Here is a 26,305-nt window from a genome sequence, read left to right as displayed (position 1 = left end):
CCCATCCTACCGGCAGTACAGTAGAACAACTCCTAACGGATTTGGTAATAAAGACCTAGTTTTTCTTCACTAAACCTGCCCTAGCAAAATTCATAAGCTGGTGATAGCTATCTCTGGAGTGGAAAATCTTTATTGAGTTCATTGACAATTTAATATATGTTGTCAAGCTTTGTTGTTTAGTTTCTGTTTGTCCAGAGACACTTGGGGCTACCTTTGCTTCCTAAGGGATTAAACTAGCAAGCACTTAGAATCAGATTTTGGGAAGATGGGTGCAGGAGACTTGGTAATTCACTTCAGAAAAACATAATAATGATGAACACTTCAGATGGAAATGATAGTATTTGACATACTATGTGAAATGCTTTTATATGATTTTTTCATTTTTCTTTTATTTTTAATCCTGGATAAATTAAACGAGGCTTTTGGGGAAAGCATGAGCTGGATTTTATATTGAGTTTGATAACCTCTGATTCTGCTCTCGTTTCTCTATCTGCTGGAACTTGTAGCAAACTAGCTATGTCCATGTTTAATTCTGTAATAATTATCTTTCAAATCAAGCCTTTCTCACTTGGTGTTGATATATTTGGGAGAGGGAGGGGAATGGAGAAAAAAGAGCTACTTTCATGAATACAATTGAAATTTCATATTGCTGATTTGACCCTTTCCAAGATTCAAGTGACCACTGGATCAGGTTGGAACTGAGGGGATGACTCATGACTCTGGCAAAAAAACTACGTTTCATTCCACATATTAGGAGTTTTCTGTTGCCCACAAGAAAGTTCTGAAAAAAAAAAAACCAAAAGAGAAATGGGTTTCAAATTTCCTCTGCTATTTTCAGTCGTCTCCTCTTTCTGGAGATCCCTTAGCAAGTGTAGGACATCTGAAAAACTTGGAACTGCAACTTTATTGTTGAGGCTCTGATGAACATTGCTTTTGTCATCAAGTTCTTGTGTTAATACTTTCAACTTAGCTGAGTAATGTTGGTATCAGCAGACTGATAAAGCCATGCCTTCCTAATTTATAATGCATTCTTAATTAAAAAAAAATAAATCTGTTTCTTCATGTATTTAATTACCTAGTGAGTATAAGAGGGAATGAAGTTAATACCGCGCAGATTTCAAGCAAAACATGGCTTTCTAATGTGCTTCAGTATAGGCTATGCACAAGTAAATAGACATGATCTTTAAGCTTCAGTTACCTTGAATTACCTTATGCATATTCAAATTCAGATTGATGAATGCTGAACCAAAAGCAGACATCATATACTTAATTAAAGTTCTTTTCATTCAGAGGCAAACTATTTTCATTGCTTTGTTTTGAGGGTGGGTTGGTTTTGATGGGGTTTTTTTCTGCTAAGGCAATGGCAAGCATTTATTTATCCAGCTCCCTCCACATTTTCCACCATCGTTATTGCCAGTGACCCCTGCAGTGATAAGTGGTCAATGACCCTCAGCCAGGGTGAGCTGCAGGAGCCTTACAGACGTGCCTGTTCTTTCTCACAGGGGTAGAACAAGTGCAAGAGCACAGTGGCATTTTGCTAAAAGCTACTATTTTTCCCAACAGGTTCTTCTACAGGCAGAATCAAATGCTTTCTTCAAGAGCAACCACATCTTTTCTCTGCCTGAAAGGTTGTGTTTGTTTGGGTTTTTTTCTCTTCCCTTAGGTGAGAGATAAAAAAGTGAAGAGGAAAGCCAGTGGAAATGTCAAAAGTACCAACTGGTAGTAATTTGGTGTGAGTGTCTCCATTTACACTTCACACTTGCTCTTTGAGAACTTGGAGCTGTATTTAAAATGGATTTTGCTAGGTGGTCTGCTGCTGATGATCTGCATTTCTTCTTCCATTTCTTTGCTGTGCTTGTTTGCTATTGCTGCTGAATGTCCCCAAAAAGTAAAGTGGTGTGGAAGAGTTGAGGAACCAGCTTCTGAACCAGCTTCTGAAATTCTAAAGCTGATCTGTAAGTTTTATTCCTATGGGATTTTTAAAAGTAGATATGTCATCAAAGTTAACTTTCTTCAGAAAGCAACAAGATTGTCGTCCTTCCACTGATACTCTTTTTATTTAACAGAGGTATTTGATGGTGCTGTAAAGGGGCAAGATGCAGAATGAGTTTGAGAGAAGTCATTGAAACTGGGAGCACAGATGGTTGATTCCTACAAATCAAAAAACGGATGTTTTGTAGGCAAATGAAATCTAATCCTATTTGGAGGGTCAACAGGATAAATAGAAAGAACTAAATACAGATCTATATAGATAAACTCCCCCCAGAAATCTATGAAGCAGGACTGATAGCTGCCATAGCCCAGGCAGCCTGTGGATCTAATTGCCTGCCTGAATTCAGCCCTTGCCTGGATCCCAGGGGAGACGTCTCTGCATTTCTCTCCCAGCATTCCAGGGATGATCCTGCTCCTTTCATGGTGCCCCAGAGTCCTGCGAGCCCCCCGTCCTGGGGCCATCCTGATGCCTGCCGGGGCCTTTAGGGTCCCCCCTGACGTGCAGACAGGGTTTGACTCCAAGCTTCCTTGGAAGGTGGAGGCAGGTGAATATTGGCCACCTTCTTCTTTCCCGCTGCCCTCCATACTCTTGCAAACCCTGCTGGGGCACTCGGGCTCTCCATTGCAGGCAGTCTGGAGCTGCCATGCAAACCCATCTCTCAAGTAGTCCCCAGGTCTCAGGTGCAACATCAAGAAAATGACACAGCAATGTGTAGAAAACGTGAACTTTATTCACTTGACTACTTCTAAAATCTACACTACAACGTTACTTGAAGACTATGGGGTAAGAATCTTAAGCCTAAAATACTTCAATACTTCAACTGTTTAGAACTGAACACTAAGGGAAAGGTCAACTTCTTGGGGGAAACGTGGTGGGGAAAACTACAACTAACAATAGGGGTGTGGCTAAATTCTAAGATGGGGAACGTCGCAGTGCCTGGGCTGGGCACTGGTCACACATTCCCCATAATGTTCTGAAGACAGAGTGCCGCGCTGGAGGTCAGAGCTGCGGGGAGGTGCGGAGTCTCCTGCCAATGCCCTCTTTTGCCGCCGTCTTGGTTGTTGGTCTCGGCTGAGAGCGAAGGCACAACCGCATCAAGTCACGGTTGTGCCTCAGCAGCTGCATCAACTTCTTTGGACAGCCGTGTCTTCGATGGCGGCGGGGCCCTGCACGGCCTGAAGGGCTCCGGAGATTCCGCTGCAAGGCAAAGCGCAGGGATCCCCATGGAATAGGCAGAGGGGCAGAGCGGGGCCGGCACCCACAAAGTGGGGCTGCCTTTGGCCTCGGAGACAGAGACTCGGGCTCAGTTGGGCTGGGCTGCCCCGGGGAAGAGGCTGCAGCATGCAGAGCTCTGGCCGCCTCTGCTTGGTGCTGTCCATGGGGCTCAGCCCCTGGGCCGGATTCCCCAGCCAGGAGCTCAGGCCCCTTCTGCCGCAGGGCATTGGCCAAAGGGTGCCCAAGAGGCCCTCAAGGTCTGCCCCATCCCGCCTCCCTGACCCCCCAGCCCTGCCTCACCTCTCCCCAGCATCTCTGAAATCTTCTCTCAAGGGCCCATCCCATGGCCATGCCTATGATGAGCACGCCAACCAGCAGGACTGCCCAGGACACCCACAGGATCTGCTCAGGGTCCGTCTCCTCCGGGTAGAAATCCTCCGGAAGCATAGGAGAGGCATCCGTGCTCTGCTCGAGTTTGCTGGAAGGGTCGAGGGGATGGGCCAAGAGCAGCAGCACGTAAAGCTGCAGCAGCGAGGAAGAGCCGTGAGCAGCCATAGAGTTCTGCCGGCAGCACAGAGACTCTGGGCGTCTCTCTGCAAGCAGGTCTGCCTGGGCTCTGGGGCGCAGCAACAGCTGGCGACAGTTGCCAGGCACCGTGCCGTCGCCAGAGGCTGTGATGTCACAGAAGCACAGAACGCCCTGGCCTCAGAGAGCCCTGAGAGAATGTTGAGTCCAACCTGTGAGCCATGGCGGCAAGCATGGCCAGCAGAGCGGGGCCCGAGCGCTGCGGCCTGGCTTGCCTTGCCCACCTGCCACAAGGATGACTCCAGCAGCCCCCTGTCAGGCCATTGCAGGATCTAATGGCCCTTTCTGGGCACAAGTTCTTGCCAACGCCCAGCGTAAACCTCCCTTGGCACAGCTTCAAAGCCTTGTTGGCATCTGCTCTCTCTTGTCCTTGCCCATCTGGCTGGCGCTGCCGTGTTGCTCACTGGCCTGTCTGTGGGAGAAGAGGCTGTGCCAATGAGTGCTGCTCAACTTTGAGGCCATCCAAAGGAGGATTTGATTGTGCCTGCTGTGGGAAGGAAGATGCGTGCACATGGCCACTTCCCATAGGTTTTACCGCAGATTTTCATCAACAGCTGTCCTACTGAAAGTAAAGTCTGTTTTAGTGAGTATTTGAGGGGTTCCAGAACACAATGGCATCTCAGGGAAATTCTGCTGGTTCAGTTCTACTGAAGTTTTGAGATGAGTTGCAAATCCTGAAAATTTTCTCCTTGCCGAGGTGGTAATTTCACAGTTTAGATTGTGGGGATATTGATTGCTCAGTGTTGAGGACCTAATGTAACTTTCAGCAGCAGAAATTTTCAACATCCAGTGATTGTCTTTGAGACAAAAACATTTGAAATCTTTTTTTCTGTGGACAGGAATTGCTTCTGTGTTACTTCACATCATCCATTAAAAATTTGATGTCTGGAAAAAGTCCCGAGTGCTGTGTGATTTCCTTGGTCGTGTTCTTTGGAATGGCTTCCCCCCCATTTTCTGAAGCTGGCCACAGAAAGGTAATAGATGGGTGAGAAGTTATGAAAGGCCAACTGGTGTAGATCTTTGCCTCCTGTTTCGAGGTCTGTGGTGAGCTGTGAGTCAAAGAGCTGATTTGACGCTCTGGAGGTCAGAACTGAGGGGAGATGCGGAGTCTCCTCCCAATGCCCACTTTTGCCGCTGACTTGGTTCTTGGCCTCGGCTGAGAGCAGTAACGAAGGTGCAGCTGCATCAGGTCACGGTTCTGCCTCAGCAGCTGCATCAACTTCTTTGGACAGCCCTGTCCTCGGTGACGGCGGGGCAATATAAATACAATATAAATCCAGCTCATGCTTTCCCCAAAAGCCTCATTTAATTTATCCAGGATTAAAAATTAAAGAAAAACTAAAAAATAACTTAAAAGCATTTCACATATTATGTCAAATACTATCATTTCCATCTGAAGTGTTCATCATTATTATATTTTTCTAAAGTGAATTACCAAGTCTCCTGCACCCATCTTCCCAAAATCTGATTCTAAGTGCTTGCTAGTTTAATCCCTTAGGAAGCAAAGGTAGCCCCAGGTGTCTCTGGATAAACAGAAACTAAGCAGCAAAGCTTGACAAAGTATATTAAATTGTCAATGAACTCAATAAAGATTTTCCACTCCAGAGATAGCTATCACCAGCTTATGAATTTTGCTAGGGCAGGTTTAGTGAAGAAAAACTAGGTCTTTATTACCAAATCCGTTAGGAGTTGTTCTACTGTACTGCCGGTAGGATGGGAGTATAAACACCATATTCTTCACAGCCTCATCCACAAAGAATTCCACCTTAAAATTAAGGCTGCTTTGGAGTTTGACCAAATGAAAATTCACTCATAAAACACAGTGCTGGCAGCATGGTCAGTCTTTGCAATACAAAACTGGGAACTAACAGCAGATTCCTGATCACATCTCCAAGGCTGAGAGTCCAGAACTCTAGTGGTGGCCAGGCCCTCGCTGACTGCCAAACCTCCAGCCATCATCCCTTCCTCTTCCAGGGACAGGCGAGAAAATAAGATCGGCAGAAACTAGAAAGCAAAAATCAAGAAGGTCATTGATGAAATAGACTGTAGTGGTTTAGAAACTAGCACGCAGATTTAGATGAAAACACATCTCATTGATCAGCAATTAAAATGAATACTTAATTCTACTATTCTGCATTATTATTAGACAGTCGGAGACAGCCAAGCTGACCTCAAGCATGCTGAAGCATCGGGGCCAGGCAGTGCACAGCTTCCCAGGAGCTGATTTACCCATCGTTCTCAAGTGAATTGACCTGCCCAGAGCCCCACAGTAGAACTGCTAGGCTGCAAAATAAACAATTAGCTCTGCTTAAGAGTCAAACCCCAGCACACAGACCATATTAAAGGAAGAATGAAACCTGCAGCATTTGATTGACCTTCAATGCCCTGAGAAGATGGCAAATTCCCCAAGATGAACAAGTTTCCAAAATACAAAGCAAAGGACTGATTTTGATGGATCAAATGTTAAATAGGCCTGTGAAATTGGAGTTTTGATGGATTTTTCTGAGATTGTGTGGAAAGTTGTCAAGATTTTGCGGGATGTTTCTGGAATTTGGTAGGGTTTGGAGAAGATTTCTGTAATTTTGTGGGACGTTTCTGGAATTTTGTGTGATTTTCTAGAATTTTGTGGGATGTTGAGGGGACTTGAAGAATTTTGATGGATTTTTCCGATATTGTGTGGAAATTTGTCAATATTTTGTGGGATGTTTCTGGAATTTGGTAGGGTTTTGGAAAGATTTCAAGAATTTTGTTTGATGTTTCTGGATTTTTGTGGGATATTGAATTTACTTGAAGAATTTTGATTGATTTTTCCGAGATTGTGGGTAAACTTGACACGATTTTGTTGCATATTCCTGGAATTTGGTAGGGTTTTGAGAAGATTTCAGGAATTTTGTCGGATTTTTCTGCAATTTTGTGGAATTTTTGTTTAATTTTGAAGAGACATGAAGAATTTTGAGTGATTTTTCCTAGATTGTGTTGAAAAGTTTTCTCGTTTCTGTAGGAAGTTTCTGGAATTTGGTAGGGTTTTGAGAAGATTTCGGGGATTTTGTGGGATGTTTCTGGAATTATTTGGGAATTTTGAGGAGACCTGAAGAATTTTGATGGATTTTTCCTAGATTGTGTGGAAAGTTTTCAAGATTTTGTGGGATATTTCTACAATTTGGTAGGGTTTTGAGAAGATTTCGGGAATTTTTGAGGGATTTTTCCAGAATTTCTTTGGGTTTTTTTAGAATTTTGAGGGATTTTTGAGGAGACATGAAGAGTTTTGACGGATTTTTCGTAGATTGTGTGGAAATTCGTCAAGATTTTGTGGGATGTTACTGAAATTTCGAAGAGTTTTGAGAAGATTTCGCTAATTTTGTGGGATGTTTCAGGAATTTTGCGGGAATTTTGTGGAATATTTTTTGGGGATATTGAAGAGATATGAAGAATTTTGAGGGATTTTTCCTAAATTGTGTGGAAAGGTGTCCAAATTTTGTGGAATGTTTTTGGAATTTGGTAGGGTTCTGAGAAGATTTTAGGAATTTTGTGGGACGTTTCAAGAGTTTTGTGGGAATTTTTGGGAATTTTGAGGGATATTGAGGACACGTGAAGAATTTTGAGGGATATTTCCAAAAGAGTGTCAAAAGTTCTGAAGATTTTGTGGGATGTTTCTGGAATTTGGTAGGGTTTAGACAAGATTTAGAGAATTTTGAGAGATGTTTCTGTAATTTGGTAGGGTTTTCAGAAGATTTCGGGGATTTTGTGGGATGTTTCTGGAATTTTTTGAGATATTGAGGAGACATGAAGAATTTTGAGGGATTTTTCCGAGATTGTGAGGACAGTTATAGAGATTTTGTGGGATGTTACTATAATTTCGAAGGGTTTTGAGAAGAGTTTTGGAATTTTCTTGGATGTTGCTGGAGTTTGGTACGGTTTTGAGAAGATTTTGGGAATTTTGTGTGATTTTTGTGGAATTTGGCGGATTTTGAGGAGACAAGAAGAATTTTGATGGATTTTTCCTAGATTGTGTGGAAAGTTCTCAAAATTTTGTGGGCTATTACGTGAATTTCGAAGAGTTTTGAGAAGATTTAGAGAATTTTGTGGGATGTTTCTAAAATTTGGTAGGGTTTTGAGAAGATTTGTGGAATTTTGTGGGATGATTCTGGAATTTGGTAGGGGTTTGAGAAGATTTCGGGGATTTTATGGGTTGTTTTTGGAATTTTTGTAGATATTGTGGAGACATGAAGAATTTTGATGGATTTTTACTAGATTGTGTGGAAAGTTGTCGAGATTTTGTGGGATGTTTCTGGAATTTGTTAGGGTTTCGAGAGGATTTTGGGAATTGTGTGGGATGTTTCGGGAATTTTGTGGAATTTTTTTGGATATGGAGTAGACATAATGAATTTTGTGAGATTTTTCCTAGATTGTGTGGAAAGTTGTAGAGATTTTGTGGGATGTTTCTAAAATTTCGTAGGGTTTTGAGAAGATTCATAGAATTTTGTGGGATGTTTCTGGAATTTTGTGGGAACTCTGTGGAATTTTGAGGGATTTTGAGGAGACATGAAGAATTTTGATGGATTTTTCCTAGACTGTGTGGAAAGTTGTCAAGATTTTGTGGGATGTTTCAGGAATTTTGTGGAATATTTTTGTGGGATTTTAAGGCATTTTGATGGATTTTTCCGAGATTGTGTGGAAAGTTGTCAAGATTTTGTGGGATGTTTCTGGAATTTGGAATGGTTTGGAGAAGATTTCTGTAATTTTGTGGGATGTTTCTGGAATTTTGTTGCGTTTTCACAAGGTTTATCACAATTTGTGGGATGTTTGAGAAATTTTGTGGGATTTTCGTGGGTATTTGAAAAAATTTTAATAATTTTGCAAGATTTACCTGGAATTTAGTGGCATTTCTTTGCAATGTTCTGGGATACTGAGGAGACTTGAACAATTTTGAGGGATTTTTCTTATTTTGTGTCAATTTGTGGAGATTTTGTGGGATGTTTCTGGAATTCTATGGGATTTCTGTAGAATTTTGTGAAATATTGACATGACTTGATGAATTTGGATGCATTTTTCCTAATTTGTGGGGGAAGTTGTCAAGATTTTGTGGGATGTATCTGGAATTTTGAGGGATTTTTGTGGAATTTTGAGGAATTTTGAGGCGACCTGAAGAATTTTGAGGGATTTTTCGGAGATTATGTGGGAAGTTCGCAAGATTTTGTGGGATGTTTCTAGAATATGGTAGGGTTTTGAGAAGATTTTGGGAATTTTGTGGGATGTTTCTGGAATTATGTTGGATTTTTGTGGAATTTTGAGGAATTTTGAAGCGATCTGAAGAATTTTGAGGGATTTTTCTGAGATTATGTGGAAAGTTGTCACGATTTTGTGGGATGTTTCTGGAATTTGTTAGGGTTTTGAGAAGATTTCACGAATTTTGTGGGATGTTTCTGGAATTTTGTGGGAATTTTGTGGAGTTTTGAGGGATAATGATGAGATATGAAAAATTTTGATTGATTTTTCCTAGACTGTGTGGAAAGTTGTCAAGGTTTTGCGGGATGTTACTGGAATTTCGAAGGGTTTTGAGAAAATTTTGGCAATTTTGTGGGATGTTTCGGGAATTTTGTGGAATTTTTTTGGATATGGAGTAGACATAAGGAATTTTGTGAGATTTTTCCTAGATTGTGTGGAAAATTGTAGGGATTTTGTGGGATGTTTCTGGAATTTGGTAGGGTTTTGAGATGGTTTTTGAAATTTTGTGCGATATTGAGGGGTCATGAAGAATTTTGAGGGTTTTTTCCGATATTTTGTGGAAAGTTCTCAAGATTTTGTAGGATGTTACTGGAATTTCGAAAAGTTTTGAGAAGATTTTGGGAATTCTGTGGGATGTTTCTGGAATTTGGTAGGGTTTTGAGTAGATTTTGGAATTTTGTGCAATATTTCTGGAATTTGGTAGGGTTTTGAGAAAATTTTGGGAATTTTGTGGGATGTTTCTGGAATTTTGTGGGATCTTTGTGGAATTTTGAGGGATTTTGAGGAGACATGAAGAATTTTGATGGATTTTTCCTAGATTGTGCGGAATGTTGTCAAGATTTTGTGGGATGTTTCTTGAATTTGGTAGCGTTTTGAGAAAATTTTGGGAATTTTGTGGGATCTTTCTGGAATTTCATGTAATTTTGTGGAATTTTGAGGGATTTTGAGGAGACATAAAAAATTTTGAGGGATTTTTCCGAGATTTTGTGGAAAGTTCTCAAGATTTTGTGGGATGTTTCTGGAATATGGAAGGGTTTGGATAAGATTTCTGTAATTTTGTGGGATGTTTAAAGAACTTTCTGGGATTTTTTGTGGAATTTCTTTGGATTTTTAGGAGACATGAAGAATTTTCATAGATTTTTCTGAGATTGTGTGGAAAGTTGTCAAGATTTTGTGGGATGTTTCTGGAATTTGGAATGGTTTGGAGAAGATTTCTGTAATTTTGTGGGATGTTTCTGGAATTTTGTGGGATATTGAATTTACTTGAAGAATTTTGATGGAGTTTTCCTAGATTGTGGGTAAACTTGACACGATTTTGTTGCATATTTCTGGAATTTGGTAGGGTTTTGAGAAGATTCATAGAATTTTGTGGGATATTTCTGGAATTTTGTGGGATTTTTGTTGAATTTTGAGGAGACATGAAGAATTTTGAGGGATTTTCCCTAGATTGTGCGGAAAGTTCTCAAGATTTTGTGGGATGTTTCTGTAATTTGGTAGGGTTTTGAGAAGATTTTGGGAATTTTGTCGGATTTTTCTGCAATTTTGTGGGATTTTTGTTTAATTTTGAAGAGACATGAAGAATTTTGAGTGATTTTTCCTAGATTGTGTTGAAAAGTTTTCTCGATTTTGTAGGAAGTTTCTGGAATTTGGTAGGGTTTTGAGAAGATTTTGGGAATTTTGCGGGATGTTTCTGAAATTCTTTGGGATATTTAGTTATGCCGTAGAATTTTGATGGATTTTTCTGAGATTGTGTGGAAAGTTTTCAAGATTTTGTGGGATGTTTTAGGAATTTGTTAGGGTTTTGAGAAGATTTCGGGGATTTTGTGGGATGTTTCTGGAATTATTTGGGAATTTTGAGGAGACCTGAAGAATTTTGATGGATTTTTCTGAGATTGTGTGGAAAGTTTTCAAGATTTTGTTGGATATTTCTACAATTTGGTAGGGTTTTGAGAAGATTTTGGGAATTTTTGAGGGATTTTTCCAGAATTTCTTTGGGTTTTTTTAGAATTTTGAGGGATTTTTGAGGAGACATGGAGAGTTTTGACGGATTTTTCGTAGATTGTGTGGAAATTTGTCAAGATTTTGTGGGATGTTACTGAAATTTCGAAGAGTTTTGAGAAGATTTCGCTAATTTTGTGGGATATTTCAGGAATTTTGCGGGTATTTTGTGGAATATTTTTTGGGGATATTGAAGAGATATGAAGAATTTTGAGGGATTGTTCCTAAATTGTGTGGAAAGGTGTCCAAATTTTGTGGAATGTTTTTTGGAATTTGGTAGGGTTCTGAGAAGATTTTGGGAATTTTGTGGGAATTTTCTAGAATTTTTTTGGATTTTGAGGCGACAAGAAGAATTTTGATGGATTTGTCCTAGATTGTGTGGAAAGTTCTCAAGATTTTGTGTGCTATGACGGGAATTTCGAAGGGTTTTGCGAAGATTTAGAGAATTTTGTGGAATGTTTCTAAAATTTGGTAGGGTTTTGAGAAGATTTATGTAATTTTGTGGGATGTTTCTGGAATTTGGTAGGGGTTTGAGAAGATTTCGGGGATTTTAGTGGGTGTTTTTGGAATTTTTGTAGATATTGTGGAGACATGAAGAATTTTGATGGATTTTTACAAGATTGTGTGGAAAGTTGTCAAGATTTTGTGGGATGTTTCTGGAAGCTGGTAGGGTTTTGAGAAGATTTCGGGAATTTTGTCGGATATTTCTGGAATTATTTGGGAATTTTGAGGAGACATGAAGAATTTTGTGAGATTTTTCCTAGGTTGTGTGGAAAGTCGTCAAGATTTTGTGGGTTATTACCGGAATTTGGTAGGGTTTTGAGAAGATTCATAGAATTTTGTGGGATGTTTTAGGAATTTTGAGGGATTTTTGTAAAATTGTTTGGGATTTTGAGGAGACATGAAGAATTTTGATGAATATTTCCTAGATTTTGTTCAAAGTTTTCAAGATTTTTGGGGTTGTTTTTGGAATTTGGTTGTGTTTTGAGAAGATTTTGGGAATTTTGTGGGATGTTTTTGGAATTATTTGGGAATTTTAAGGAGACATGAAGAATTTAGAGGGATTTTTCCTAGATTTTGTGGAAAGTTGTGAAGAATTTGTGGGATATTTCTGGAATTTGGTAGGGTTTTGAGAAGATTTCGGGAATTTTGCCAGATGTTTCTGGAATTATTTGGGAATTTTGAGGAGACATATTGGAATTTGATGGATTTTTCTGAGATTGTGTGGAAAGTTGTCAAGATTTCATAGGACGTTTCTGGAATTTTGAGGGACATTGAGTTGACTTGAAGAATTTTGGTAGATTTTTCCTAGAGTGTGTTGAATGTTGTCAAGATTTGCTAGGAGGTTTCTAGATATTGGTGGGGTTTTGAGAAGATTTTGGGAATTTTGTTGGATGTTTCTGGAATTATTTGGGAATTTTGAGGAGACATGAAAAATTTTGAGGAATTTTTCCTAAATTGTGTGGAAAGTTGTCAAGATTTTGTGACATGTTTCAGGAATTCTGTTGGATTTTGAGATGATTTGGGGAATTTTGTGGGTTGTTTCTGGAATTTTATGGGATATTGAGTTGGCTTGAAGAATTTTGATGGATTTTTCCTATATTGTGTGGAAAGTTGTAGAGATTTTATGGGATGTTTTTGGAATTTGGTAGGGTTTTGAGAAGATTTTGGGAATTTTGAGGGATGTTTTAGGAATTTTGTGGGATATTGAGTTAAGTTGAAGAATTTTGATGGATTTTTCTGAGATTGTATGGATAGTTGTCAAGATTTTGTGGGATGTTTCAGGAATTCTGTAGGGTTTTGTGACAATTTTTTGAATTTTGTTGGATGTTTCTGGAATTTTGTGGGGTTTTTGTAGAACTTTGAAGGATTTTGAGGATACATGAAGAATTTTGCGGGTTTTTTCCTAGATTGCGTGGAAGGTTGTTCAAGATTTTGTAGAATGTTTCTGGAATTTTGAAGGACAATGAGTTGACTTGAAGAATATTGTGGGATTTTTCCGAGATTGTGTGGAAAGTTGTCAAGATCTTGTGAGATGTTTCTTGAATTTGGTAGGGTTTTGAGAAGATTTCGGGAATTTTGTCCGATGTATCTGGAATTATTTGGGAATTTTGAGGAGACACATTGGAATTTGAGGGATTTTTCTGAGATTGTGTGGAAAGTTGTCAAGATTTTGTGGGTTATTTCAGGAATTTGGTAGGGTTTTGAGAAGATTTTGGGAATTTTGTGGGATGTTTCTGGAATTTTGTGTGATTTTTGTAGAATTTTGTGGGATTTTGAGGAGACATGGAGAATTTTGATGGATATTTCCTAGATTTTGTTCAAAGTTGTCAAGATTTTGTGGGATGTTTCTGGAATTTGGTAGGGTTTTGAGAAAATTTCAGTAATTATTTGGGATGTTTCTGAAATTTAGAGTGATTTTTCTTAGATTGTGTGGAAAGTTCTTGATATTTTGTGGGATGTTTCTATAATTTCATAGGATTTTTCTGGAATTTTAAGGCATATTGAGTTGTCTTGAGGAATTTTGAGGGATTTTTCCTAGATTGTGGGGAAAGTTGTCAAGGTTTTTTGGGATGCTTCAGGCATTTTTTAGGGTTTTGAGAATTTTTGGGGAATTTTGTGGGATGTTTCTTGAATTTTGTGGGATTTTTGTGGATTTTGAGTGATTTTGAGGAGATATGAAGAATTTTGATGAATTTTTCCTTGATTGTGTGGAAATTTGTCAAGATTTTTTTTGATGTTTCTGAAATTTGGTAGGGTTTTGAGAAGATTTCAGGAATTTTGTGGGATATTTCTGGAATTTCTTGTGTATTTGAGAGAATTTTGTTGGGCTTTTTGTTGTAATGCAGTTAGGAAAAATGGTATGACCCAAAGAATGTACCCCTAAAAATGTAGATTTGTAAGTTCTTTCCCTTATCTTGTTCTCCCCAGGTTCCCTTATTGGTTGTGTAAATTCCCACAGCCCCTTCCCCTGTCCTGAAAAAGGAGTGCCTGTCCATACCTCTTCCTCTTTCCCTTCTGCCATCTCACCCTGAAGGATCCCAAGAAATAAAGCTGCAACTGCCATCTCAGCATAGGGAAAGAGCCTCGTTTTTAGGGCCTCGTCTGGCAAGCTAAAACTACCTCCCCAGCCTCCCTGCCCGCTGCGGGGTGGACAGAGGTAACAGAGGGGCTGGGGACTGAGTTATAATAGCAGGTGGTGTGATGAGTATGTAAGGAGTTTGCTCGTAAAAACAAGAAAATAAAGGGTTAAGCAAGATATTGGCAATTGAAAAGTTCCAAGCAGAACTGGCAGAAACTCCAAGGACATCCTGTTGTTGAGCATAACTTGTATACTCATTACCTTAGCCAGATATGGAGCTTGAAGCATAACTTGTGTATCCAATATTTTAGCCAAAAATGGAGCTTGGCTTGCAGATCAAGGGCGATGCTGTGACGAAGAGGAGCATCTTCCTCCCCACGACCACCGAAAAGCAAAACACGACCACCTAGCAACAAGCCGCGCAGAAGCAGAATCAACCCGGATGACGCAGAAACCGGAACTGAAGACACTGTAAGGGCTCTGAAGTTTGGGGAGGGGGGCGCTAGCCGTTGGTGGAGCGGTGATTCCCCGGCCGCCCAGCGCTGTTTTGCTTGCTGCCGCTTGCTAAAATAAATCCAATTATTTTTATTCAACAAGGATCTTGATTTTTTTATTAATATAATCCATAACAACCACAATTCCCTTCATTAATTAATTGACCACTCTTTCTCCCTCTTTATGCTAATTAGTCCTATTTTTAGTCTTTTGATCCTAACTTTTGTCATTTTCTCAGACAGGGTAAAAGGGGCCACTTTGGGGCCCATGGAAACTTTTCTGAGGAACATTTAGGGCAGTTTTGGGTCTGGGCAGGGAATTTAGAAAGAACTTGCGGGTCTGGAGGACACTTGGGGGAGCCAGGTGTGAAGTAGCCCCACTTTGTCCCTCCTGATTAATCCTGGCTAGCTCTGTCGAGGGGAGGGCAGGGAGGCTCTTCATGACCAAGATAAAGACCAAACAGCTGCTTTTCCCTCCGGCATAACGTCAGATGTTTATTCAGGCTGGGATCCAGGAGGAAAAAAAGAGAGGGAGGAAATATTTCCCGGGTACTTTCAAACCTTGGGAGAGGGGCGGGGAGACATATAACACCAAGCAATGGGATAACATTTCAGGGACAGGGAGGGGAAGGGAAAAACACGTCACAGCTGCAGGGAGGGTTTACACAGAAACTAAAGCACACCCAGGATTGTGCACTAGCACATCTCCCCCTATTTTGTTCTATATAATTCATGAAATGAGCTTATATGACTTACTGACCTGAAGTGGCCCACCAAGTACCATTTGCAGGCTGGTGAGGGTTACTCTGGTCTGCCAGCTCTATATGGTTGACATCTGAGGTAGCTGAGATCAGCTTAATTATGCTTTTGTATAGTATCCTGCTTAAAACTCCAAACTCCGTTAGCAAAATAATGACTAGCAGTGACAGAATAGTTTTCACTAGTGAAGCCCACCACCCCGAGAGTCCCCAGTTTTTAAACAGTCCATTAAACCAGTCATCTGCTTCTTGCTTGACTTGTCCGATCATGCTTTTCATCTCTTGGAGTGTGGCATGGATGTTAGGAGCTTTCGATGTCAGATTCATGCAGCAGAGACCCTCCAACTCCTGGCACTCGTGCCCGTGGAGCAATAGGAGAAAGTCTATCGCTGCACCATTTTGGAGTGTTGCCTGCCTGCTAACTTCCTCATCTTCTAGGAGGGCACTTATGGCGCTAGATGTTAAATTTGCTTGTTTTACCACCCAGCATTCTAGGTGTCCCAGTTCACCTAGGGCCTTGGCTGCAGCCACCCAAAGAAGGAAAATGGATGCAGCAATTCTTTTTGATTTGGACCAATGAAAAATCTCCGAATCACAATTCTCATCTAAATTTGTAACACTTCTCTTCTGAATTTTCCTCGTCAAATTATTTTTATTGGTCCATTCGCCAATTAATGTTTGATTGGGTGCTAACAGTGATAGACGCCCTCTGGTACACAGCCCTCCGAGGAGACAGGGTGGAATTCCTGCCCATGCGCTATCCCCACAAATGAGGAACAGTCCTTTGGGGAGGCTTTTGGGATGTGTATGAGCTGAGGAGTGCACTTTTGATGTAGCTTAGGACGTGGCACCACCTTTTTGCTGTGAATTCTTCTCAATATTGTACTATATTGTGGAAGGTTTCTTTATTAATTGGAAGACTGACCCTAAAGTGTACACAGTGTAATGCTGGAGAGGAACCCAGTAGCTCTAACTCCTGGGGTTCCTGGCTTGCCTTAGGAAAATGTGGCAGCCACTCTTTGACGGGGTTTTTAAACTCTGCTTCTATTTGAGTGCTGTGGAAATTCATTACCTGCTTCAGGAGTCAGTGTATTAAAGCGATGTGTAAATTCATCATGCTGCAATGGAATTCCTACCAGGCAGGTAGACATAGGATTTTTCGCTGCTCAAGTAGATAGACATATGTTTTCTTGATGAAGTGTTTGTGCCAGGGTCACCCAGATGTCCTGGCGTGGCTGTGTGACGATCCAGGCCGCTGTCAGGCTGCTCAGTGCGAGCACGATGACAGCAGGGTTAAGGCTCATCATGGATTTGAGTGAGAGGTAGGTTATTTCTAAAAACAAGGAAACAGACATTTTTGGAAACATATTTACTGCCAAAGCATGCAGGTCAGAGGCTAGAAAGGTTTCTTCTTGCTCTCTTCGGTGGCGTCTTCTCTTGGAAGCAACAGCCACTTGCTTCTCATCTCTTATTGCTGGGGCTGGATTCTTTGGAACAAAAGGTTTTACCCGTTTCTGAGGAATCCATCAGGGGCCGGCAGGGGTGGAGACACACGTGTAACCACGCCCCCAGGTGACAAGTTCATAGGGGCCCTTGGTTTGCCAAGTTTCAGGGTCCCTGATTAAAACTGGTGGACGCTGTGACAATTAAAACTGATCATCACTGTTAAAATGCCGAGTCACAGGAGGCTTCATGTTTTCAAATGAGCAGTTTAGGAAATTAATGGCAAACAGAGTTTTACAGGGTTTTTGTTGTGGAGACATCCACACTGCCTCGCTACCTTACCTGGCTAGGACTTGTTTGAGCGTCTGGTGTGCACACTCAATCACAGCTTGACCTGTGGAGGAGTGGGGGATGCCAGTTTTATGTTCCACTCCCCACTGCTGGACAAATTCCAGGAACTCCTTGGATTGATACGCTGGGCCATTATCTGTTTAAATTTCTTTAGGGATTCCCAATACAGAAAAGGCCTGTACTAAGTGTTGTTTGGCATGTACAGATTTTTCTCCTGCATGAGCAGAGGCATACACTGCTCCTGAGTATGTATCAATGCTCACGTGTACATACTTAAGGTGACCAAAACTGGGGATGTCAGTGATATCTGTTGGCCACACTTCACAGCTTTCAATTCCTCGGGGATTAACCCCCAGGCCTAATGATGGCACTGCCTGGAGCTGACAACTGGGACAGGTAGCCACGATGGCTTTAGCCTGACCCCATGTCAGCTGGAGCTGATGAATCAGTCCTGGCACATTTTGATGGTATCGCTGGTGACTTATCTTTGCCTGTTGGAACACATCTGGGAGACGTGCCTTTTCAGCTGGGGCAGCAAGGGAATCAGCCTCCCGGTTTCCCTCAGCGATTTCACCTGGCAATGGGGCATGCAACTTTATAAGCATCACATAGAAAGGTTGTTCTCGATTTGAAACCAAATAAATCAGTTTTGAAAGCAATCTAAAGAGATGTTCGTTCTCAATGTCCTTGAGAACTGCCTGCTCCGCTCTGGACACCACTCCTGCTACGTAGGCTGAGTCAGTAACCAAATTAATCGGTTCTGAAAACTTCTCAAAGGCTCTAATGGCCGCAGCCAGTTCAGCTATCTGGGGTGACCCCTCTACAAACTCAACATCAGCTTCCCAAAGCTGAGTCTGTGGATTTCTCCAAGTCATCACCGACTTGTGAGATGTCCCAGATGCATCAGTGAACACTGTGAGAGCTTTGAGTGGCCTTTGGCTCCTTTTCTCACAAGGAATGAGGTGGAATTCCTCATGAAACAATTCGTGTGCTGGCGCATGAACTGAAATTTGCCCACTAGAGCTGTCCAGAGCAAACTGGAGGGTAGCATTGCTCTGCAGCAGATGCTCAAACATCTCTTTGGTCAGTCTCTCAGGGGAGTTTTTGCCTTCTCCAGAGAGCCTGACTGGGAGGTGAATACACATAAAGTCACAACCTGCCAGTTCATGCAGCCTTACCCTGGCCAACTGAATCAGCTGAGCCATCAGCTCTTGTGGCTTGGTGATAGTTTTGGGTCATTGATGGGAGAGGAAAACCCATTCTGTTATTAAGAGTGGATCTGTCTGCCCCTCGGCCCACTGGAATATTAACCCAGGTAGGTGTGGCAATTTGCCCAGGACAATAAATTTGAAAGGCAGCTCAGGTTTGAAGCGATGTGCCTGTCTTTCTGTCAAGGCCTTTTGTGCCTTTTCAATCACAATTTTTGCTTCTTGAGTCAGCTCCCTGGGAGACAGCAGCTCTCTCTCCCCTTTCAATAAATTGAGCAGGGGGCCCAGGTCCTCATTGGTGAGACCTAGCCAGGGTCTGACCCGGTTTAGTGACCCGCATAGGGAATGGAGATCTGCTAGAGTTTTAGGATTACCAATAATTTCCAATTTTTGTGCAACAACCATCCTTGCGGTAATTTCCAGGCCCAGGTATTTCCAAGGTGGCATCCTTTGAACTTTGTCTTCCTGCAATTAGAATCCAGCAGAGGTTAAAACTTTAACCACTACATCAAGGGTGTCTTGCAGCATGTTGTGTTTGGGACAGCATACCAAAACATCGTCCATGTAATGCAAAATGATGGCATCTCTCTTTTCAGCACGCACTGAGGACGGCAAAGACCCCACATACCACTGGCAGATGAAGGGGCTTGCTTTCATCCCCTGAGGTAATAACTGTCCAGTGGTACCCTTTCATTGGGGCTTCTCGGTTAATTGTGGGAATGGAAAAGGCAAACCTTGGCGCATCAGCTGGGCCCAGGGGAATTTGAAAAAACCAGTCTTTAATATCCAGTACTGCTAGGAGCCAATTTTGTGGTAACATAGTTGGGGATGGCATACCTGGTTGAAGAGACCCCATGTCCTCTATTTTTTTGTTTCTTTCTCTCAAATCCTGAAGGAGGTGCCATTTATCCTTCCCTGGCTTTTTTATTACAAACACCGGGGAATTCCAAGGGCTGATTGTTTCTACTATGTGTCATTTGGCCAATTATTGTTCTACTAACTTTTCTGGCGCCCCAAGTTTTTGTCTGCTGAGAGGCCACTGGTTCACTCAAACTGGATTATTATCTACCCAAGTGTCTTGGGTAGATTAGGAGGTTAAATTGTATCCCCATTCATCCACCTAACCCAGACACAGGTTTTGTATTCTTAAAATTTCATCTAAGAGTAAAAGTGAGTGGAAAAGAAGCACCGAGTCTGTTATCAGAGACTGTACTTGCTCCCCCCGCATCGGGAGTTTTGACTTCCACACAGACAGACAACAAGACACAGATCGCTTTGGCTTTCCAGCTAGCCGGAGCAGAGAGGTCTTCCTGGACTGTTTTCTTTCCCCTTTTCTGAAACAAATCGAACCTGCTCTGAACTGGGGACTCGAGGGAGCACCGGGAGCTTTCACCCGTGGACTACCGGGAGCCCAGCCTGGGCAGCGGCATTTTCCAACACCAGAGAGACTGATAACAGAGCAAACACCCACAGCAAAGAGACCCTCTGAAGTTTGTCATCTCTTCTGAACGGCAAGAGGTTTTGTAATTTGATATCGTTCATTCTTGTGCCGGGTAGTGCTGTGGATGTGAAATAAACAGGTTTTTTCCACTTCTCTCAGAGAAATCTCTTCCCGAACCGGTTGGAGGGTGGGAGAAAAGGGCCACGTGGGTTTGCTTCCCTGGGGGAGCCCCACTGGAGGTTTTCTCCCAAATCTGCCCTAAACCAGGACACCAAGATAACTTTTGGACCGGACACTCTACAGTGGCCTCCATCAAAAATCCAGAGGTGTCTCAGGAATTGATAATTTCACTCCCCACTGGGACATGGTGTCTCTTCCCCACAGCGGGCACTTGTAGTCAATAACAAAAGGTCGGACACTAGCTAACCTACCCTCCGGACCTTCAATCTGGACGATACCTTTAGCAATTTTAGCCAGTTTCATTCCTCCAACACCCTGTATTTTTCCTGCCATGGGTTACAGTTCCCAATGTGAGGGCCACACCTTTTCAGGTATGATAGTCACATCTGCCCCAGTATCAATTAACCCTTCTACATGGAGATGTTCTGATTTATGTGTTAAGTTCCATCCCATAATGGGTTTGTCTTCACCCACTACTTCTGCCCAGTAGACTCCTGGTGCTTTGTCATCTACTGGGATTTCTGTTGGAACAGGGATCACCTGGGCTATTACCTGCCCTTTGTCTACATAGAAAGGTGGTTGAGGGCACCTAGCTAAGAGACTGAGGTGTGTTAGGTCTCCCTTAATTGTCATGGGAGCCACCTCAATCTCTATTGGTGAATGTGCTGTGTCTCCAATAGCAAAATACCTACTATCCAGTCCAGACGGGTCTTGTGAATTATCCTGCAAGTCTACTCCAATGACAGTCCAACGATCAGATCTGAAGCAAAAAGCTTTAGAAGTTATGTCGTGGTTTTAAACCAGTAACTAAGAAAATTACTTATTTCTTGCTGTGAGATATGGATTAGAACAAGAGCAAAACAGGCATAAAACTTAAAAGGAATAAAGAACGTTTATTCACAAACTACAATAATAAGAACAACAGAATAAACTTCCAGAAAAACCTTTTTTATCCCCCACTACCCACTATTCCCTTGTTCACATGACCACAGAGACAAAAACTTTGGAACTTGGATGGTTAGAACAGTCCCAATTCCTGCTACAGTCTTTTCACCAGTCTTTGTAGAGAAACAGAAGTCTCTTTCTGTTAATTTATGGAGTTTCTCACTAGAAAACTACTTCTGTTATAGTTTTCTATTGCCCTGATGTCAGCTGCCCAGAACTGCTGTTATCAGAGCTCACTCCTCCCATTTCACATCACTCTGAAGTGTGTATGGGCCATGAGTCTAGGGATGGCATTTTAAGGACGAGTTATTCAAAAGCAAAAGTCTTCTTCATCTGTCTCTGTAAGCTTCACTAGAAAACAGTTTTCTCATTGCCTCTTAAGGCTTCAAATCCTCCAGCACTTCACTGTACCACAATTACTCTACTTTTTACTCAAAATTTACACTTTGAACACTTTATTCCCCCCTACATACTCTATCATGAATTAAAGGAGTTCTTTCAGGACTTTATTGTCCATCTCCATAACTTGAACAGAAAAATATTTCATCTTAATTAAAGCACCTCCTTATTCTCTACCTTTTCTGAAGCTTCTTTTCTTTTCTGTCACTGGTAGTTTATAAAGTCTCTTTTCATGTTGATCAATCTCTTTTTCCCTCTCTGGATAAAAAGATTAATCTGCAAGTCTCATCTGGGTAATGAAAGGGTTAAAATCTTGCCCAGGCTTTGTAGATGGTTCTGTGACTTCTGTCAGTGCAGGAGCTGGAGCTGTCATTGATAGAAGATTCCTCATGGCTGTTCTGGAAAGTGTAGTCGCCGCCTTAGCCCGCCGCAGGTTCAGAGCCTCTTTCTTTCTTCACTCGGCAGTCTCTAGTAAATTTAGTCACAGCAAAACCTGCAGCCGAGCCAGAGATCGGCTTGGCTTGGCCAGAGCCCGGGGAAAGCCCCCCGCAAGCCCCCATCTCCCGGCCGAGAGCCGCTGGGTCCAGCCCAGCCCCCGCCCGGCCACGTGGCCGGGCAGAGAACGGGAGGCCTGGAGCTCTGTTACCTTTCACAGCCAGGAAACAAAGAGCCCAAGAGTGCTCTGACTTTACATCTTAAGGTAGGGTTCACAAGTTGATCTCCCTTTTCAATGGTCAAAACTGCTGTCAATTCCCAGTAATGACCGATAATTGGTCAGAAGAAAAGACTCTCATCAGCCACCAGCAGCTTCAACTTCCTTAGCTCTTAAAACCACCTTAAAGGTAAAGTCACCTCATGACAAGTTACAAATCACTTACTGAATCACTTTTGCGGTTGCCAGACCTTATTAGGCAAACGTTCCTCACAATTATATTTCTGCAGCCTCTCAGCCCGCTCCCTTTCCTCCCCTTTTCCCATTAAAATAGAGTCTTTTTTCTGCTTCAGGTCTGTCATTTTTATGTCTCTGCGCTTGACAGAAAAGCGCTGAGACTTTAGTTTCTTGGTTGACTGGCTAGAGCTTCTTTCTAGTGTTTCCCTTGTTGCTGGGTTTGAGGACAGTTCCTTGCAAAATGTCCTGGCCTCTTGCACTGGAAACAGACGATGTGCTGCAGCTGTTCTGGTGACATCTGTGGCTTATTCATTCCTGCTGTCACTGCTGCCACTGTCCTTGGGTTGCCTGGTTTCTTGCCGTGTACACTGTACAAGTCTGCTTTCTGGGCACATGGCTTCAATCATATCTGCTATGGTGGGTGGAGGGTTAATAGGTAGACTCAGAATTGCTCTACGACAAGCGTCGTTGGCATTTCTTTGGGCCATTTCTTGAAGCAGTTCTGTCTGGGCCACTGGTTCTTTAACTTGTCTCTGTATCTGTAGTCTCAGTCGATCTACAAACTGTAAGAAACTATCAGATGGCAGCTGGTTAATATTAACATAACTGACTTGAATATCAGCTGCTATTGTATACTACAGGAGCCGCTGTTAGCATACCTTCATCTTCTCCAGGGCTGGTATTCCCTGGGTTTCTCTGCCTGCACCCCCCCACGCCGGGCTCTGGGGGCTCCATTCCCTCACCAAGCCTGTGGAGAGACCCAGCTCCTCCCCTGCAGGAGCCAGGTGGGGGCCCGCACCCTGCCACGCCAGGCTCGGTAGGCTGGCACCCCCCCATCGGGAGGCAGGGCCGGGACACCCCTCTCCCTGCCCCTCTGCAGGAGCAAGGGGTGTAACTCTCTCTCTCCCTGCCCCTTCTCCCTGGGGAACAGGGGCCGGAGGGATAAGTGGATACAACACGGACTCAAAGTATCTAGACACAGGAGGCCCAAACTTGCTGGAATAATCCAAATTGCAGGTTTATTGTCTGTCGTCCATCCGGGGCAAGAAAGAGACAGAAATGCCCTGGATCTTATCTCTTATACAAAGGGGTGGGGGTGATCGGGGGATACAGAGAGGTCACAGCCAATGGGAAGGGGGAAGGGAGAAGGTTCTCAGGTAGGAACTAACATTACACAAAACAGAGGTGAGTTTTACTCTTGGGAGATACCAAGATTTTTAGACGCACTACAACAACACATGACAGGTGGAAGGCGAGCCCGCCCTCAAGCACGGCCATCCAAGTCAGTCAGGGGCACAGGCTGCAGCTGAAGCTGCCAAGCGTTGCTGTGAGGCTGGCAAGTGAAGAGAAAGCCATTGTGGTCAATTCTGCTGAAGCCTTTTGCCAAACCAAAGGCAACTGTGCCCACAGCCTCCCCCTGTTTGGCACTCAGCTGCTGCAGACGCCTCACTGTGCAGGTGCCGACGTTGGGGCTGCTGCTGTTTCTGTGCACACTCTGCTGCTGTTCCTGTGCACACTCTGCTGCTGTTTCTGTGGGCTCCTGAGTCGCTTCAGCAGCAGCGACTGGGCAGCCCTGCTGGAGGAGACATCACCACCCTCCCCTTGGTGGCAGCAGCTCTGCGGACCCCGAGCTCTGTGTCAGGGGAGCCTCAGTCACAGCACCGTGTCCTGGGCAGCCGCGAGGGCCCGGGCTGGCGGCCAGCCCTGCCTCTGCCCACTGCCCCTTATCGCAGGCACCCAGTGGCCGTGGCCTGGCAGCACCCCCCTGCCCTGCATGTCCCCAGCCAGCCCAGCCTGGGCACACCTTGGGCTGTCCGCACCCTCCTGGAGGGGTGTTGTCCCAGCCTCGAGGGCTTCTGCTGCAGGCCTGGGAGACATTCTGGGGAAGTGCCAGGTCGGCCGGCTGTCAGGAAAAAGGTGGCTGCCCGGGGGCTGCTTATGCCCTCTGACACCCAATTCCTCAGGTCTTCCCACCGGTCCGGCCTTTCAGGGGCCTCCTGTCCCCTTTGGAGCCTCCAGCCTCCACACATGCCCCTCACGCCTTCCCACGCTTTTGTCCCGCCTGGGCCTCCACAGACCCTCATCCATTTACAGCCTCCCAGTGCCCTGTTCCCTCAGAGTCTCCCCCAGCGTGGACCAGCAGCAGCGCCACAGCCCCACAGGAGCTCCAGAGGAGCAGGATCAAGAGGCACGTGGGAGCCCTCAGCAACCCAGCCAGCACCACATGGGCACGAGGACACAGATGGCGGCGCTTCCTGGCTGAGACAGGGTTTGTGCCTTCAGCAGAACCACCAAAGGCCAAGGGTTTCTGGCCATTTTCCCTGCACCACTGCATGCCTGGGCAGCTTGCTGAGCTGTGATTCCCCAAGTGGAATCACATTTTCCCCGCTTCCTCTATGCCCTGTACACCATGGGCAGCAAGATAAAGGTCTTGGGAAGTGACTGCCTATTATAATATATACTATATTTATATCCTAAAAGAAAATGAAAAGAAGAAAAGAACAATATTTAAGAAACAAAAAAAAATCCCTGCTGGTTCAGGTGGCCCCAGCAGACAGAGCCTGCCGGGTCAGTTGCCAGCAGAGCTCCAGCAGCGCAGCCAGCTGAGGCCCAACAGACGAGGCCGTGTCCTCCATGCCCTGCGCAGCTGAACTTGCAGGTTCTCCAAGATGGAATATCGAGCCGTCTCTACTGCCTGGGTGATGTAAAATGTTTGAATTGCCAGGTTTCCGATGGCAGGGCTGGTGTCACAAACCACGTTCTTAAGGGCTGGAAGAGAGATGAACAGAGCCACGGTCAGATTCCCAGACCTGCGGAGGCCCACGGAGAGCCCCCGGCCAGGGCCATCCCAGCCGGCTCTTGCCATGGCCAGCAGGGAGCAGGGACCAAGGGGATCAGCCCGAAGCTGCTGGCCACGAATGCCCCACGTGAAACCTCGGAGTGATCCACCCACGCCGCCCCTCATCCGCACATTGAGCAGAGACCTTCGCAGACAGTCCAGGACTTGCAGCTCCACCCAGCAGCCCCGCTGACAGCCCGCTGCCCTCACTCACATTTGTAAATTAGCTGCAGGTCTTCTTTCTGCCGCCTCAGGAGCCGCCCGGCCATCCCTGGGAACACAGAGCCTGTCAGGGCCCCAGCGGCACAGCTCCCTGCCAGCGGCGCTGCCAGCCCTGTGCTCACACGCCCTCCCGCCCCGGCAGGGCTCAGCCCGGGCCCGTGCCGCATCCTGACTCAGCCCAAGGGCACGGCTGCCAGAGGCCGGCAGCAGCAGCCCCGAGGGCAGGCGGGGCTCCAGGGCACCGGGCCCGGGTGCCGCTGCCGGGGCAGCAGTCGGGGCCGGGGCCGAGCTGTGGCGGGGCGGGGAGGGAGCCCGGGCTCGTGGCTCACCGATGAACCTGATGGCCGCCGCTCGCAGGGGCTCCTGTGGGCTCTGCAGGTACGGCAGGGCCCGACGCAGGTCCTCCGCCACTCGGTTCCTGTCCTGTGCCAGCTGGAGAGAGCGGCAGGAGGGAGGGGTTGGCGCGGGCTCTGCCCCTCGGCCGGGCGCTGCCTGCCCGGCCAACCCTGAGGCCCGGCCAGCAGCCGCTGGCGCCGAGCTCTGCAAGGGGCAGAGGGCCGGCTGCTGCCCAGGGAGCCGCGGTGCCGCCCTGCCCTGCAGCCCCAGTGGATCGGGGCTCCATCGGAACCAGGCTCGGGACCACAGGAGCCTGAAGAAGAAGCCGTGCGGCCCCCGGGGGCGGCACTGGGCAGGGGCGCAGCTGCCAGCCCCACACACCGAGCGCTGGGGACAGGGGGCTTCTCCAGGCTGAGGCTGGGCCTTCCAAGCCGTCCTTACCAGGCACTCGGTGATCATCCACAGCTTCTTCTTTTTCACAGGTCTTTCAAGATCTCTCCTCTTCAGGAACTCGGCCGCACAAAGCAGCGTTGCCCAAGAAGCCTGGAGAGCAGCAGAGACCCGCAGATGGCCCCACAAGTCAGGACACAGGACCCGCCCGCATTCGTGTGCCAAGGCCAGGAGGAGGCTGCAGCCGGCAAGGTGCCAGGGCAGGAGGCGGCCGAGCCCCCTCCCCGGGTGACAGCAGCAGCCCAGGAATC

General features: G+C 44.8%; 1 protein-coding gene and 1 long non-coding RNA gene across 5 annotated transcripts in view; both read right to left on the bottom strand.

The window, feature by feature from the left end:
• The window catches only part of LOC147646050 (maestro heat-like repeat-containing protein family member 7), a 39,267-nt gene that overhangs the window by 8,361 nt on the left and 4,601 nt on the right, over nucleotides 1–26,305 (bottom strand). For 2 of the 4 annotated variants that reach the window (XM_086873976.1, XM_086873975.1), the window contains 4 exons: nucleotides 26,046–26,147; nucleotides 25,598–25,700; nucleotides 25,261–25,317; nucleotides 24,639–24,976 (listed from right to left, as the gene is read on the bottom strand). In XM_086873976.1, coding sequence (XP_086730102.1) covers nucleotides 24,777–24,976; nucleotides 25,261–25,317; nucleotides 25,598–25,700; nucleotides 26,046–26,147 — 462 coding nt within the window. In that variant the 3' untranslated portion in view covers nucleotides 24,639–24,776. Of the gene's footprint in view, nucleotides 1–24,638; nucleotides 24,977–25,260; nucleotides 25,318–25,597; nucleotides 25,701–26,045; nucleotides 26,148–26,305 lie in introns of those variants that run through there. The other 2 variants (XM_086873978.1, XM_086873977.1) reach the window with 1 other exon arrangement.
• LOC147646051 (uncharacterized) lies at nucleotides 2,702–3,822 on the bottom strand. Its single transcript, XR_015281984.1, has 2 exons — nucleotides 3,509–3,822; nucleotides 2,702–3,190 (listed from the first exon to the last, which is right to left on the bottom strand). It is a non-coding gene; the product is annotated as an uncharacterized LOC147646051 (long non-coding RNA).

The sequence above is a fragment of the Cyanistes caeruleus genome, unplaced genomic scaffold (genome assembly GCF_971803275.1).
Source record: "Cyanistes caeruleus unplaced genomic scaffold, bCyaCae1.hap1.1 HAP1_SCAFFOLD_128, whole genome shotgun sequence".
NCBI lineage: Eukaryota > Metazoa > Chordata > Aves > Passeriformes > Paridae > Cyanistes > Cyanistes caeruleus.
The sequence above is the reverse complement of the archived record's forward strand: the minus strand, read 5'-3'. Positions and strand labels throughout refer to the sequence as shown.